The following is a 13,843-nucleotide window of genomic DNA, read 5'->3' on the forward strand; positions in this document are numbered from 1 at the left end:
ATTAGGTTCCTGAACATGTTCTCGCTCGTAGGCATTTGTTCCACAAGCGGCATTGTTAACGTGCATGGCTCTGACTACTAATGTCCATATATGTTGTAACGAGGAGCAAGGGAGGCACTCGTAAAAAATGCCTAATTTCCAAATTAGCTAGTGAATATTTTTTACAGTGTACGAGGGGCTTGTAAGTTTTTTTTACAGTAGAGGCGCCACTGGCTGCCCTCCGAGCTGAACCTGTCACTTACCTGCGTCAGCGAGACGATGGTGTTGGTAATGCTGGTGCCGATGTTGGCGCCCATTATCATCGGGATGCACGTGCGCACCTGCAGCACTGAAACATACAAGGTGATGCGTGTTAGGCAGACGCGAACACTTTCTAGTTTAGTTAGTATATAAATGACAAGGGTGTGTGAAACCTGTCGACGAACTCGCAGTGAGAATGACACAGCTTGAACTGAGTTTTCTAAAGAGTGTCTTTGACAGATTTGGGCGAAGGATAATCGAGACGGAAAGACATAATTAATCGCGTCTAGAAGCGACCATATGAATTGATCCTAGCACACGTCCCATACGATCAGTACACGATCCTACCAAATGCCCCGATCCAAACTCACGTCCTGAGGCGACCATGGAGACGATAATGGAGGTGGATGTGCTGCTGCTCTGTACCAGCACCGTCACCAAGCAGCCCATCATGAGACCCACCACGGGGTTTGTCAGCAGCTCGCTCGAGGAGAAGACCTGACCTGTCGAACAGACACCGGGCGATGGTCAATGGTCATGACATTTGACTTTAAGAGTGTATTAGCTCAGATTAAGGGCAATGCTCACAAAGTGGACACCTGAGTTGCGGGTCGTAAGGTAAATAAGGAAACGGATCGCCAGTCAGAAGGGAACAGTAAACGTAAGATCGTGGAACTGTTCCGGATACGCGGCTATGACAGACACTGGATTGGATGAATGCTAAAGATGATGAGGAACTTTTATCATAAGGTCACGGACTATTACCAACGGTGCATCTTCTTGTCTTTGCTGCACTCCTTCAGAGTGAGATCTACCGCGGATTGCGTGTGTGCTTTCCTTTCACAAATGGCTATTTATAGCATTGACACCAAGAAACAATGCGGTTGGAATCGGCAGCATGACATGCAATATACCGGGTTATTCCAAAACGAACATAGTCCGTGTCAGTGGTTTAAAAGTGATTGTTGTCGTTTTCCTACTATTTCGTAAGAATGTCAACGGTCAAGTTTACCTACGTTTGCCGCCCACGTTGACCAGACTGTTGCCAAGGCAAACCGGATGTTAGGACTGATTATCCGTAGTATGCAACTGTCTCGACGCTACAGCAGAGCCGCCTTTGATCACAAAACCATGTTGTGTACGTACTACGCTCATGTGCGTTCAATCATCGAGTATGGCTGTGTCATATGGGCTGGAGCGGCTGCATCTCACCTGACAAGGCTCGAGCGAGTGCAGCACAAGTTTCTGATGTGGTTAGCTCGTTACTCTGACAGGCGCTCTGACGACCTGGACTACTTGGTTTTACTCTCACATTTTAAAGTGCGCTCCATCAAGTCTAGATTCATACAGTACGATATCATGTTTTTATTCCACATTCATCGTGGGAAGCTGGACAATGATGTGTTAGTCGGTGCGTTCGGTCTTGCCGTACCGGCACGGAGGACGAGGAGCACGGTTCTGTGGAACACACCGCGCGCGCGAGTGAACACTGTGCAACGATGTTTGTTTGTCAGGATCCCAGCTGCATGCAACTCATTCTTGCTCCATGACCCGACCACCGACTTCTTTACTGGTAGTTCATACTCATTTAAAACACGCGCTATCGGCTTCACAATTACGCAAGGCACTTTCATGTGATCTTTTACATCATACTCACGTGCTTTACTTTTATCGATCTTGTTTTATCGAACGTTTATTCTTATGTAGGTACTGTCATCTTGTGTATTGCTTGTGTGTAACTGACTTCGTCAGTAAAAGGGCGATGGGCCTGTTGGCGATCTAATAAATACAGAATACAGAATACAGAATACCTATACGCTCTATACGCTTACATGCATTCCCGTTTATATTAAAACGCGTTTATATTAAAACGCGTTTATATTAAAACGCGTTTATATTATAACCCGTTTATATTAATAAGATCCTCCGATCATTTGAATAAGATCATTTGAAGCGTACCTTAAGAATACCATTAAATACCATTAAACGTTCCGCGGTATTTCGAAAGGCACCTGCGACAAACATTAACGTAGTGCAGGATATACCCGCCAACAAACTACTTTTCCAACGGGCAACAAATGGGTACTTACTGGCAGTGCGTCCTCCGACCAGTCTGAAGGCCTGAGAGAGGAAGTCCAGCGAACAGATGAAGAGATACAACAGGCTCAGCAGTGTTATAATCTTGACGATGTTGATGACAACGCGCTGCACCCTCTCACTGGTCGTCATATCTGTGGGCACGCGACTTTCACTCACGATTCTAACATTGTTACTTACGTCAACGACACGTCACACTGACTCTTTGTTACTTCATTTGTGTTCTTACGTTAAAACGGAAGTGTCTGATAAGTGGGGCCACAAAACATTTGCACTTAGCCGCTTGAAAATATAAACACCACTGCGCCATATCTCCACCAACAAGCACACCTGAAGCATGCTTTAGCGTCCAGTGCGTCAGTACCCTGTTCCGTTCCTCCCGCGGACCTACTATGGACGTCAAACCCCTTGAGACCCCACTTTTTTGCGATAATTTTCAAATGCGTCAACTCTCGTTGACAATATTCTGGCAATGTGTGTTTCAGAACCTGCCGAAACTTTTATTACTAAGGTATTTTGACGCCAAACGATTATGAAAGGTACTTCTCATTCACTCGTAATGTTAAATTTCACGGAACGAATCTGCTGTTTGGATAGAGGCTACGCGCTCATGGGGCGGAGCCACGTAATGACGTCAGCGCTAAGCTCCGCCCTGCCCCTCCGGCGCTCCTTGCCCGGCGACCGGTCACTCGCGTCTCTCGCTCCATTCAGGCTTGATGGTGGGCGGTAGCTGGTAGCGGTAGCCGGCGCTGGTAGATGGCATTTAGAGCAGATGGCGCTGGTGGCGGGGCTCGAGTGTGGCCGAGCGCAAGCCTCTGCCCGGGCCTGAATTGACCTTAGCATTACGAGTGAATGAGAAGTACCTTCCATAATCGTTTGGCGTCAAAATACCTTAGTAAGAAAAGTTTCGGCAGGTTCTGAAACATACATTGCCAGAATATTGTCAACGAAAGTTGACGCATTTAAAAATTATCGCAAAAAAGTGGGGTCTCAAGGGGTTTGACGTTCATAGTAGGTGTCCTCTCTACTCACCGGCCCAGGGCTTTCCTGTGGGCTGAAGCTCCGGCAGAGCCCACGGGTCATCGTCCACTATGGGCTTATCCTCGCCCATCGCCAGCTGAACGCTGGTGTCCTGGAACGAAAGGAGGCCACTCAGTATCGGCTCAGATGAGCCCTGGGACAGGTACGGGATCTCGAACTGGCACAGACAAGTGGTCATTGTAACAAGGATAGACGCGTAAAGAATTTAGCAATGGTAGCTGAATCCACCGATCGTTATCGATTCACGGTATACTTTGTGATGCAGTTGAAAAGCTGTTTTGTCAAAGCAGTATTCAATTCAGACAGACACAAAAACGTAACATGCACCAAACAAATCATGGTGAAACCATGTAATGATAATGGATGAGATGTTCCTATAAGAGATGTCATTCGGATACCAACCTTTTGGTATACCGATACCAAACCGATACCAACTTGGTATTTTGTAATTCAAGGCGAGTGGTCTGGATTTGGTATTTTGTTGGTATTATGAATCCTCACTAATGTAAAAGAGGCTGAGAATTTGGTAAAAAGTTGGTATTTTCCTCATATTCCCAAGTCGGTTTGGTTTCGGTATTTTTCCATGGATATTGTTGGTATTTGGTTTGGTATCGGAATCTCGATTTTCCGTCATTGACATCACTAGTTCCTATTACTCGCCGACCTTCGAATGTTTCTACGGATAATTCACATCGCGAGATGAGCTATGTTGAGTCACATTCACGCACCATCAATCATATATTTCCACACACCAGGAACGAGGAAGCTTAAATTTAGGTACAATTCATTGGGTCTCGCCTTCGCTCGACCCCAGCACGCTCTGAGAGCTTTGGGGTGAAGGCTGTCGGTCCAAGCGCTCGTCCCTGGAGCACACCATAATCTCCGAGCCACCGAACAAGCAGACCCGCGAATCGACGGTCCATGTGGGGCCTGAGGGCACGACTACCGCTATCCAAAATCGTCCGTCATCTTCCCTCGAAATGCCACCATCCAAGAGTTTGAAAGCTCCACCAGCCGGAGGTTATGAAACCACTCGACCGTCTGTCTTCGACAGGTCAGTGAATAGATTCGGCATAGAAGCTGGGTCGCAGCAGGCGGCACTCGCTGATACTCCATTCTGATGTCCATATGACGAATGGGTTCGGCACCTGCCTACGTACGACTTCTCTCCAAAACCACCAGGCGAACCCTCTCTACTTGGTCCTGGCGCAGCGAAGGTCACACACGGTGGCGTGAGCGTCGCGCGGCGGCGGGGCGGCCCCGAAGAGGCCGGTCCTCGGCGACTCGGCCAGGCCCTCAAAGCTGAAGAGTCACCGGGACCATCGTGTCGTGGAGCCCACGCGGGCAGCACGTGGACTCCAGCCACTCAGAGGCGGCCGCGGACGGCCGTGACCGGGCCAGGGGTGCAGAGAATGAGCCTGTCTCGCCGTCTGTGGTTAACATATGTTACGCACCGGACAATAGTGCTTTAAACCGGTTTCAGAGGCGGTATTTCATATGCCGCTTGTCGATGAATCGGTGCTTAGATTTACATGGCATAATTGAGTTCGAATCGCAGGCTTGGCATCGCATTTGATTCCGCATTAATGCCGATGGTAATAATATCCGTCGCTGCCAATAGTAAATTTGAAGAGCTTTTTTCGGAGATGCGAGTGGTTCCGTTGCAACAAGGCCTTGAACGCATTACGATATTCGATAGTTACAGGTCGATCGATTTGAGCTACTGAGCCGGATAAAAATGCGAATCGATGAGGAGGCCTCATCGAGAGCATTTGCAAAAGTAATTAATTGCCTTCGTCCCTTAGATGACTAAAAATATACAATTTAATCGAACTAATACCTTTACTCCGTCCATTTGACTTGTACCATTTGACTAAGTTCAGAATAGCATTTCAGACAACCTGAAAAATATTAAATGGGACATAACTATTTAACAGAACGGAATCCAAATGAGGGGTGAAATCGGTCCAGGGCTACACCAAATTTGTATTAAATTTGTCTTCATAAAAGTATCTTTCGCAATAATATCAATTTTACGATGATATAACTATGAAAAACGTACTGACGTCAAAGCGCGGCTCTAGATTCCGGGACCTGGCATTGTATTCGTCGCTTCATTTCCATTCGGCCCGCCTGATTTGGAGGCGGGTGAGGGATCCACAGAGCCACAGACCTGTTATGCAAAAGCTATCACACGCACTGTGTTCAGACGAAGGCTGCGGGTTGATGCATCCGCAATGGTGCAACAGGGTTACCGAATGCAAATTATTCACTTTGCATTCAGACACCGTGCTGCAATGTTGACATCATCACTGTTGCTGCTTAGGCCCATATTATTGTTTATATTGCGAGTCTTTTCGATTGCTTCCTGAGAATAATTACTGACATACCTACTCGTATTTCGGTTTTGTTTTTGCCAAATTGCAAAACATCTGAAACATTGCTACTTAGTGCCAGCCTTGTGCCAGGAACGTTCTGGAAGCATTGACGCTTTGCGTTTTAACTCGCGGTGTAGATCCCACAGCCGTTTAATGAGTTCCCTGGGGCTTCAAGCTAATTAAACTGTGATTTCTCGGAGTCAATAACATTCATTCATTCTATTTACTTACTGTGAACAATCACACTACCGCGTCGTGAACCGAATCGTGCTGGTCATGAAGGCATGTGACCACCAAAATTGGTCATTAGAGTTGTTCAAACTGCACTTTTGTTACATCTCAACATATCAACTCATCGTCACCCTTGCACCGATTGTCTGCGAGCCAGCAGTAGCGGCGGAACACCTTCAATTAAAGGGGGGGGGGGGACTGCCGACTTTTGGTCCCATTCTTTCCATGCAACGCCCATAGGGCTAATGTTAAAATGCCAAAATCAAAGGGGGGCACGGTGCCCCGGTGCCCTCTCGTTCCGCCGCCTATGCGAGCCAGGCAGCCTTCATGAAGAACGTGACATGATACGCGAATCATGTTTTTGCCTTGTAGCTTACGATATGATCGTGGTCGTAAAGCTAAGTACACACTACACAGGTTATATATAGGAAGTGGAAAGATGACAAACTGGAAAAGAAGATGAACCCATGCCTCGGTCAGTTATAGGAGATAAGGGTTGGACTTTCCCAGTTGTCTCAGCCAGATCCGTCGCCTGTACAAATGCTCCCAGATCAGACGGACAAGGACATGAATCGTCCATAACCTTGGAGAAAAAGCACCACCTGAAAAGCCAGGCAAACAAATGCAAGACGGCATTGGCAATATACTGCCTCTGCTGCCAAGTGTTTGTCCATGCAAGACGGGATGCATCTGCAGTATATGTCTTCTCGCTTCGCCCTTCCTACGTCCTTTTGCCCGTTCACCTCGTCTGAGCACGGGCCTATCACGTGCTGTTCGTGAGGCGGTCGGCACTGTCAGGGGACAGTGAGGTACGAGTACGGTGTTGTCGAGGTTACCTGGTACACAAGATAAGCTACAATGGTAACGTGTGACTTTTTATTCAGGCAGTGAATCCCGCCAATTGAGTGTCGACCCTTATAGTGGAAAAATGCGGTAGTTTAACCGGTGTTGTGTCACTAGACGGTAACGAAAGGCAATTGCATTAATAATGTCCCGCACCTGTCTTTTTTATTGCGCGGGTAATTGCCATTTAGGTTGTTTTACCGGTATAGGCAATGGGCATGCTGGTCGGGAGCGCTGCATCAGCGAATGAAGTAGGAATATTCATGCAAATGCTCCGCATGAACTTCCATTCTATTGCCTTCTCGAATAATATGCACGTGTGTCGGCTTGTTGCGTTTGTAGTTTCATACCTTTGTTACAAATTCTTAAAAGTAGAAATGTTCATAATGTAACTACACCAAATGCGTGTTTTTTAAGAGTCACTTGAACCCGGTTCGTGGGTCCGCATAACTCCATAATAATCGTCAGTTCACTCCAGTCCGGGCCTCTTCAGCAATGCGAGCGCGCGGCGTTCACGGTCTGTGCACGTGAGGGCGTCACGTGACGCGCCCGGAGGGAACAGGGGTACCGCTGTCGACCACAGGCCCACAAGGCCGACAGGTGTGGACCGACAATGGGCCAGCACTGCATGTGACGTTCCAGGCTTGTGCAACCAGTTTTGGACGTCCGAAGGACGATAGATAATAGCATACAGCTCTGGCGTGAGAATGTAGGCAGTGTTTTATGGGTGCGACTACTTTCATTTTTTATTTTCCGATTCATGGGCGAATCGTTGGCTGTCCAGCTCCCTTCCTAGTTGTTATCATGCATGGGTGACTTGAATAAGACAGCTAACACCTGTGTTTAACGGATGAACATAAACGTATCCTATGCACTGAATTCTAGCATCAACAAGGGATAAAAGTTTTAGCTTCAAGGCATAAAACATTTATTTTATAGTTTTAACGGCGCTTTTAATATCTGTAGCAGTAGGTGATATTTATTATTAATTATTATGATTTTTTTTTTTGGTCGAGATCAGCCAAAACTAACTTAAACCTAAGATCAAACAAAAAGGTGATAGGTAAAAAAATGTTGAAAAGACGCCTAGTCTCCGAAGCAAAAGTCAATCAGTGATCTCCGCCAGCTTAATTATGTGTATTAGTTATGCTTGCAAGTCTGTGGAAGCGATGATATTGAATATAATACGTCGTATCAAAATTGCTCCACTTGAGAGAAACGATAGCTGACGCGGACTATTAAAGAAACAGCATTTACTAGAGTGTAACTTTAAAACTGAAATACTTTAATGTTGAGCCACTCGTGTGTAGATATCTATAGTTACAAGAGCCGTCTTATCCCCACCGGTATTGCGTCGTCAACATTCAGCACACAGCCTGTTGGTTATCCTGGCCGCATTCATCAAATGGTTGTTGGATTCGGCCGTCTGTGGTAAGCCGAATGTTCAACTCGTGCAAATTCTGTCCAAACTGCGGCGATACGGAGAACGCGAGACGATACAAGAAATACCGACCAAAAGCTGGCATTTCCATCGCGCGAGTGACATGTTTTGGCCGTCTACAATGCCAAAGACCACCATTTCGTCACTTCTTTTCAGCAGCATATGATTTGGTGGCCATGTCCTGTCTCCTAGTCCCTTCTGATCGCAGTCACCAGACTGTGGCCAATGCGAAAATAGCCGGAACGGAACCCGCGGGATCTGATTACCCTCTGAGGGTCATTATGATCGCCTGGGGCGGTGATGCTGTCGAGCACGCGCTGGGGGCTGACCTCCAGCTATACCTGTGGAGACGCCCACCTGTCCTCCCCTCCCCTCCCCTCCGCCCTCCGCCGGAATATTAGTCGTGGAGGTCACACTGGACCCCAGCAGGTGGGCGCAAGCAGTTCCAACAATCGCGACAATCGCGCGGCGGGCGCATCCGGCACACCGGAAGCCACTGCTGATCGCGCTCAAATGCTCTCATTACGCTCAGACACACCGGATACCTAGTGTTTCTGGGTGCGCGGGTGTCCCGGGATTTCCGTCAGCCGCGCGGACCACCGAGCCTGACCTCCATCCCCTGAGACCATCTACCGCGCCCCGCGGGCACAGCGCCTTTTGAAGGTGACCTTGGTGCTTTTGATGGAGCGATGACTTGCACAACCATAAATATCCTGTTTACACTGGAAATATCTTGGTTTCGCTTGCATTGTATTGAAGCTCAGTGTGTTGTTGGCTGTCCCGTTTGGAGTACGAGAGCGGGATATTACCGCTGAAGTAAGCAGACAAGCACGCCGACGCGATTGTGGTGAACAATAGAACAGTCGAGAACTGAATAGCGCGTTAAAGTGTCAAGTAGTTCACGACTTAGGTGTTCGTGGAGCTGTAAATGGATGAACTGGAAGCCTGAGTAAAATACCTAACGATCAATGGCGGATCCAGGATGGGGACATATGGGGCAAATGTCCCCCCCCCCCCGCAACGCACGAGATCGACAAATCGCGGTTTTGGACGATAAAACGACAACTAAACAACTTTGGCAAGGAGAAGATAATTTTAAACTCCATAGTAGTGCGTCAGAAATTGAAATCCAATTAGTTTTTTTTTTTTAAATTTGGGGACACTTTTTAATGGTATGTCCCCCCTGCATCGTCCAAAACCGCCTTTCTGGATCCGCCAGTGATAACGATGAGACATACGCTGACAAGGCCAGTGGCATGAGGCAATAACAACATAGGCAACCTATTGTTGTGAGGTTATTACACGATAAAACGGGGTATTCACTTACCTACGAGGCAATAACAACATAGGTATCCTATTGTTGTGAGGTTATTAAAGGATAAGACGGGGTATTTACTCACCCATAGTTATTTTTACGTCATGAATTAAGCACAGCACTTATCGTATTATTTGGTTTATGACCTCAACGTTTTTTTTTTTAACGCACCATGTGAACCTGGTTTGAAATGATCACACTACATAGGTACTTTGAGGGTAAATTGACGGTATCTTCGCATGTTACATGCATCCATGCATGATGCAAGCTACGTACAAAAGCTAAGGATGACGTTCAATGAGAACTATCACGATATGGTCGTGCTCTAGCTAAGCGTCATTGCATGTCACCTCATAATCATATCATGTAATATCCCGCGCCGGGCCGGTGCTCTGAGATTCCGCGCCAGGCCGGGGGGTGTCTGAACACCCCCCCTTTTAACTCGGCTCCTGGGCCACGTAGCGACACGCGGTAAGCGGCAATCGAAAGAACGTCCAAAATAAGGACGAAAACACTTCGGTCATTTTTTGGGTCAGGTCAAAGGTCAGGTCACCAGAGGTCACCAAAGGTAAAATGTTGACCATTTCAACATTTTGGAAACTGCCAACGGCTATCTCGGGAACCGATAGAGCTACAGCGCCGCGGAAAATCGCATTCGATAGCCCTTTTACAGACCTTTCTGAGTAATGTTCTCAGATTTGACCTCAGGTCAACGGTTTAGCCTCCAGAGGGCAACACAAACTCCAAAAATAGCCGTTTTTACGAAAAGCGTTTTTTCGGCAATAACTTTTGACTCAAATGAGCCATGACATTACGTTTGCCAGCATCGTGTTCCTCTCGTCGAGACGCGTCCAATGAACTATAATTTGACCTTGAAAGGTCAACTTGAAAATTTGACCTCAGGTCAGGAAAAGGTCATGTTGCATATCAGTCGATCTGCAACGTCGAGCCGAACACATCTAAGGCATTTTCAGTCAGCACTCTAGCACGTCTCTATCAGAAGTTATTAGCGAAAAACTGTTAGATTCTGTTCGTAACCTGAGATGACCTCGGGGACATAACGAGGGGTCACAGTTGCCATTTTCCGGTTCAGTGTGTCAATTTTACCTACATCTCGATGTTTGGGAGTGTCTAGAATAGCGTTCGTGCAAAACAGACGCTTTTCAATTTTCTCCCATTATGACTTATAATGCAGAGGCCGCAAAATTGACCTGACCTTAGGTCACCGATATCAAAATTCCGAGATATACATTTTATAGATAATGTTGCTCTAATCAATCGCTAAAAGTTTCAAGGCAATCGATCAATCGGTGTAGCTATGACGAGCATTCTTATTTTTTCTGAGGTGATATCACTTGGCGTGACCTGGTGACCTGACCTAGGGTGACCTGGGTCTGAAATTTTTACAACATGTGCGGAAAAGATGCACGAACAGGTGTGCCAAAAACGGCGGCGCTCCGCGACGCCGTTTTTGAGATATCTGCGAAAAACCGCAGGGGAGGGGGTGTTCAAACACCCCCCGGCCCGGCGGGGGATATGTATACCGGGCTACGTCAACGTTCATTTTCCAGCCTAGAGTCTTAGTAAACGTCGAACTGGAATACCACCTCTATGATTCGTTGACCTTTTCGCAAGGCGGGAGTGCCTCTCAACGACCGTGAAAAATACACGAAAAAGAAACTGGGGAAATGCAAACCGCAAACTACCGCACCTCCACAGTCCACAGTCCACTCCCCAACACATACAGTGTTTGGTCCCCTTTGTTTGAAAAGCCGTAAAGGAAAACGTGAGGATCGCCTGTCGAGGCATTCTCTAGGCCATCGTGCAGTGATGACGCAACCAGGGACTCCCGCCGCTGACGACACAGGTTGGTGACGTCATCGGGGGCGGGTCAGCAGACGCGTGCCGGCGGCGGGTCGATCGGCTACTCTGGGAGCAGGGCCATCCGCCCCCGCCGCCGGCCCAACGCCTCCGCCCGCGGCGGCCTGTGACTGTCCAACCGCCACCGCCGCCCCCTCCGTCCCCCCCCCCTACGCCGCCGCGCTCCCTTCCCCCCTCCCACCGCCGCCGCCACTGCTGTCGCCAAGATGACAGGGTGATACCCCGATTGCAAGCCACGGGCCAGTCAGGTATGACCGATTCGACCCTCACAGCCAAGAACACCGTATTGCGCACTGAGCACAGTATAGCCTGTTCAACAGGAAGCTAGGGCTTGGTGATCAGATGCAGGGAGAATTGTCCACGACGTATGTGAGGCGTTGCAGTTGCGGTGGCCAAGGACGTTACATATTTGAAGACCCATAACTTAGATTTCTTGTTTGGACCAGACTCTAAAGATGGTCTTCAATTCCTTTGGATGTCTAATGTTTGAATGTGTGTAAAAACTAGTTCAAATTTCTTGTCTATCAAGGCTGGTTAATTTAATCATAAGGTAAACTAGGCAATTAATCTCTAGCAATTTGCAATGCCAACTGCCAAGGATATAACGATAGGTACCTGAATCGTTCTCGTATAGGGACAGCGTCGTGAGCCCTAGAAGGACATACCTATCTAGCATCATGTTTTCGTGACCGTGACCCTGCAGACACCATGGCACGGGATGATGATGTTATGTACACGGGATGGACCAGTGATGATGTCATTTGACGCCTAATGAGTCAGGCCAGCGGTAATTATTAGTTGTCCACAAAAGCTGGAAAACAACGTCGTCAATCTGCGACTGTGGTCCTTATTTTATCTTCTCATTACAGCCATGTAGTGAAATGAATTGCTATTTATACACCTACCGTAGTTTCGTGCAGCTTTGGCCCACTCCTGGAAAACTCATTTGTTTTGCTGTAACGTTTTACAAGGGAAAGTGGGGTAAACAAGCGGTCAGGGTAGGCTTTCCTGACCGTCTTACCCCACTTTCCCCTGAGTGTAAAAAGTTACAGCAAAATAAATTAGTTTTCCAGGAGTGGGCCAAAGTGGCCCTTGGTGGCCAAAGCTGCACGAAACTACTGCACTTTTTTATAATTTGTATGATGTTACATCATGAGAATGTCGGACTAAAGAGCCTGCCCCCATGCCTTCATAGCTGCAAGTACTGATGCGCCGCGGTCACTGAGCTATAGATTCATCGCCTCATCGTCAAACGTCGTTCCCTAAATTCCACATAGCAGCGAATCAACCGGAAAATCAGTCAGCACAGAGGCGGCTTTGGCGCACCCGCGTCGATTTTTGTGGCGGTCCGCCTGCTAACTTTTACACACAATACGCTGCACGTGCACCTGCACCAAATATAGAAGGCAGCGGCATTTATGACACGAATGGGTTTCATTTTCCCTTGAATGGATTCCGAGAACCGAAACAGAGTTCTGCTCCTCGCCTTATTTCATTCCGACCCATTGTCACCGTTGCATTCCATCTGAACGTCACAATATTTCCGAGCACTTTCGGCGCGGGTCAGTGACGGGTTAGTGATGCCTCATAGGAAACTGTCACGCGGAGAGCCAGGTGTGCACACCACTGGCCAGCGCAAACCTGTAGGTATGTACATATACGGTACGTGTCTGGGAACAAAGCCGTGCCGGCGACGCGGACGTGGCGACGGGCGAAGGCGCGGGCTCTGCAGCGTTCCAGAGTGCAGCAAACACAGCAATATTCTATCCCTGTCCGCCGCCTCGCACGGCTGACCGCTGCCACTGCACGTGCACCGGTTTGATGACGTCACAGGTCAGAGGTCAACGTTTTGCTCTTAGATTTCTCAATGTTCTATCCCTGCCCGCCGCCTCGCACGGCTGACCGCTGCCACTGCACGTGCACCGGTATTGGTGACGTCACAGGTCAGAGGTCAACGTTTTGCTCCTAGACACGCCGCAGTGAAGTGGTGCGGAGTGCCAGGAGGCCCGAGCAGGTTTCCACCGCAAAATGCCTGAGGGCTAATCAGTTGGTAAGAAACACTTATTTACCCGGTGGGTTACGTTCCTGGTAGTGGCGCCGGGGTGAATTACACCACAACCCATAAGCCGGCCCCGGTGGAAAGCCCTTCTCCCGAGGGTTCGGCCCGGTTGAGGGGAAGAGAGTGGCGCAGTTGAGGTAGGCGGAGCGCCGGCGCCGTGGCGGGGTGACCGCCCAGTATCTGTGTCGAGGACAGTAGACGGTGCGCTGCAGCGTGGCCGAGGTAGCGGCCCGCCCGCCCGGCGGGAGCCGTCCAATGCAGCGAGAACGTGCGCGGCCAGTCTGCAGCCCAGGCCGGTATCTACCAGTTCGGGTTTT

The 13,843-nt window shown here is 48.5% G+C and overlaps 1 protein-coding gene across 2 annotated transcripts in view; it reads right to left on the bottom strand.

Moving 5' to 3' along the window:
- The window catches only part of LOC122365323 (sodium-dependent phosphate transport protein 2B-like), a 34,949-nt gene that overhangs the window by 8,835 nt on the left and 12,271 nt on the right, over positions 1-13,843 (bottom strand). For both annotated transcript variants that reach the window (XM_043336452.1, XM_043336451.1), the window contains exons 2-5: positions 3,370-3,469; positions 2,331-2,471; positions 612-743; positions 243-328 (exon numbers count right to left, since the gene is read on the bottom strand). In XM_043336452.1, the coding sequence (XP_043192387.1) occupies positions 243-328; positions 612-743; positions 2,331-2,471; positions 3,370-3,469 (459 nt within the window). The remainder of the gene's footprint in view (positions 1-242; positions 329-611; positions 744-2,330; positions 2,472-3,369; positions 3,470-13,843) is intronic.

This window comes from Amphibalanus amphitrite, unplaced genomic scaffold, assembly GCF_019059575.1.
Source record: "Amphibalanus amphitrite isolate SeventyFive unplaced genomic scaffold, NRLGWU_Aamphi_draft 000730F_arrow, whole genome shotgun sequence".
Taxonomy (NCBI): Eukaryota; Metazoa; Arthropoda; class Thecostraca; order Balanomorpha; family Balanidae; genus Amphibalanus; species Amphibalanus amphitrite.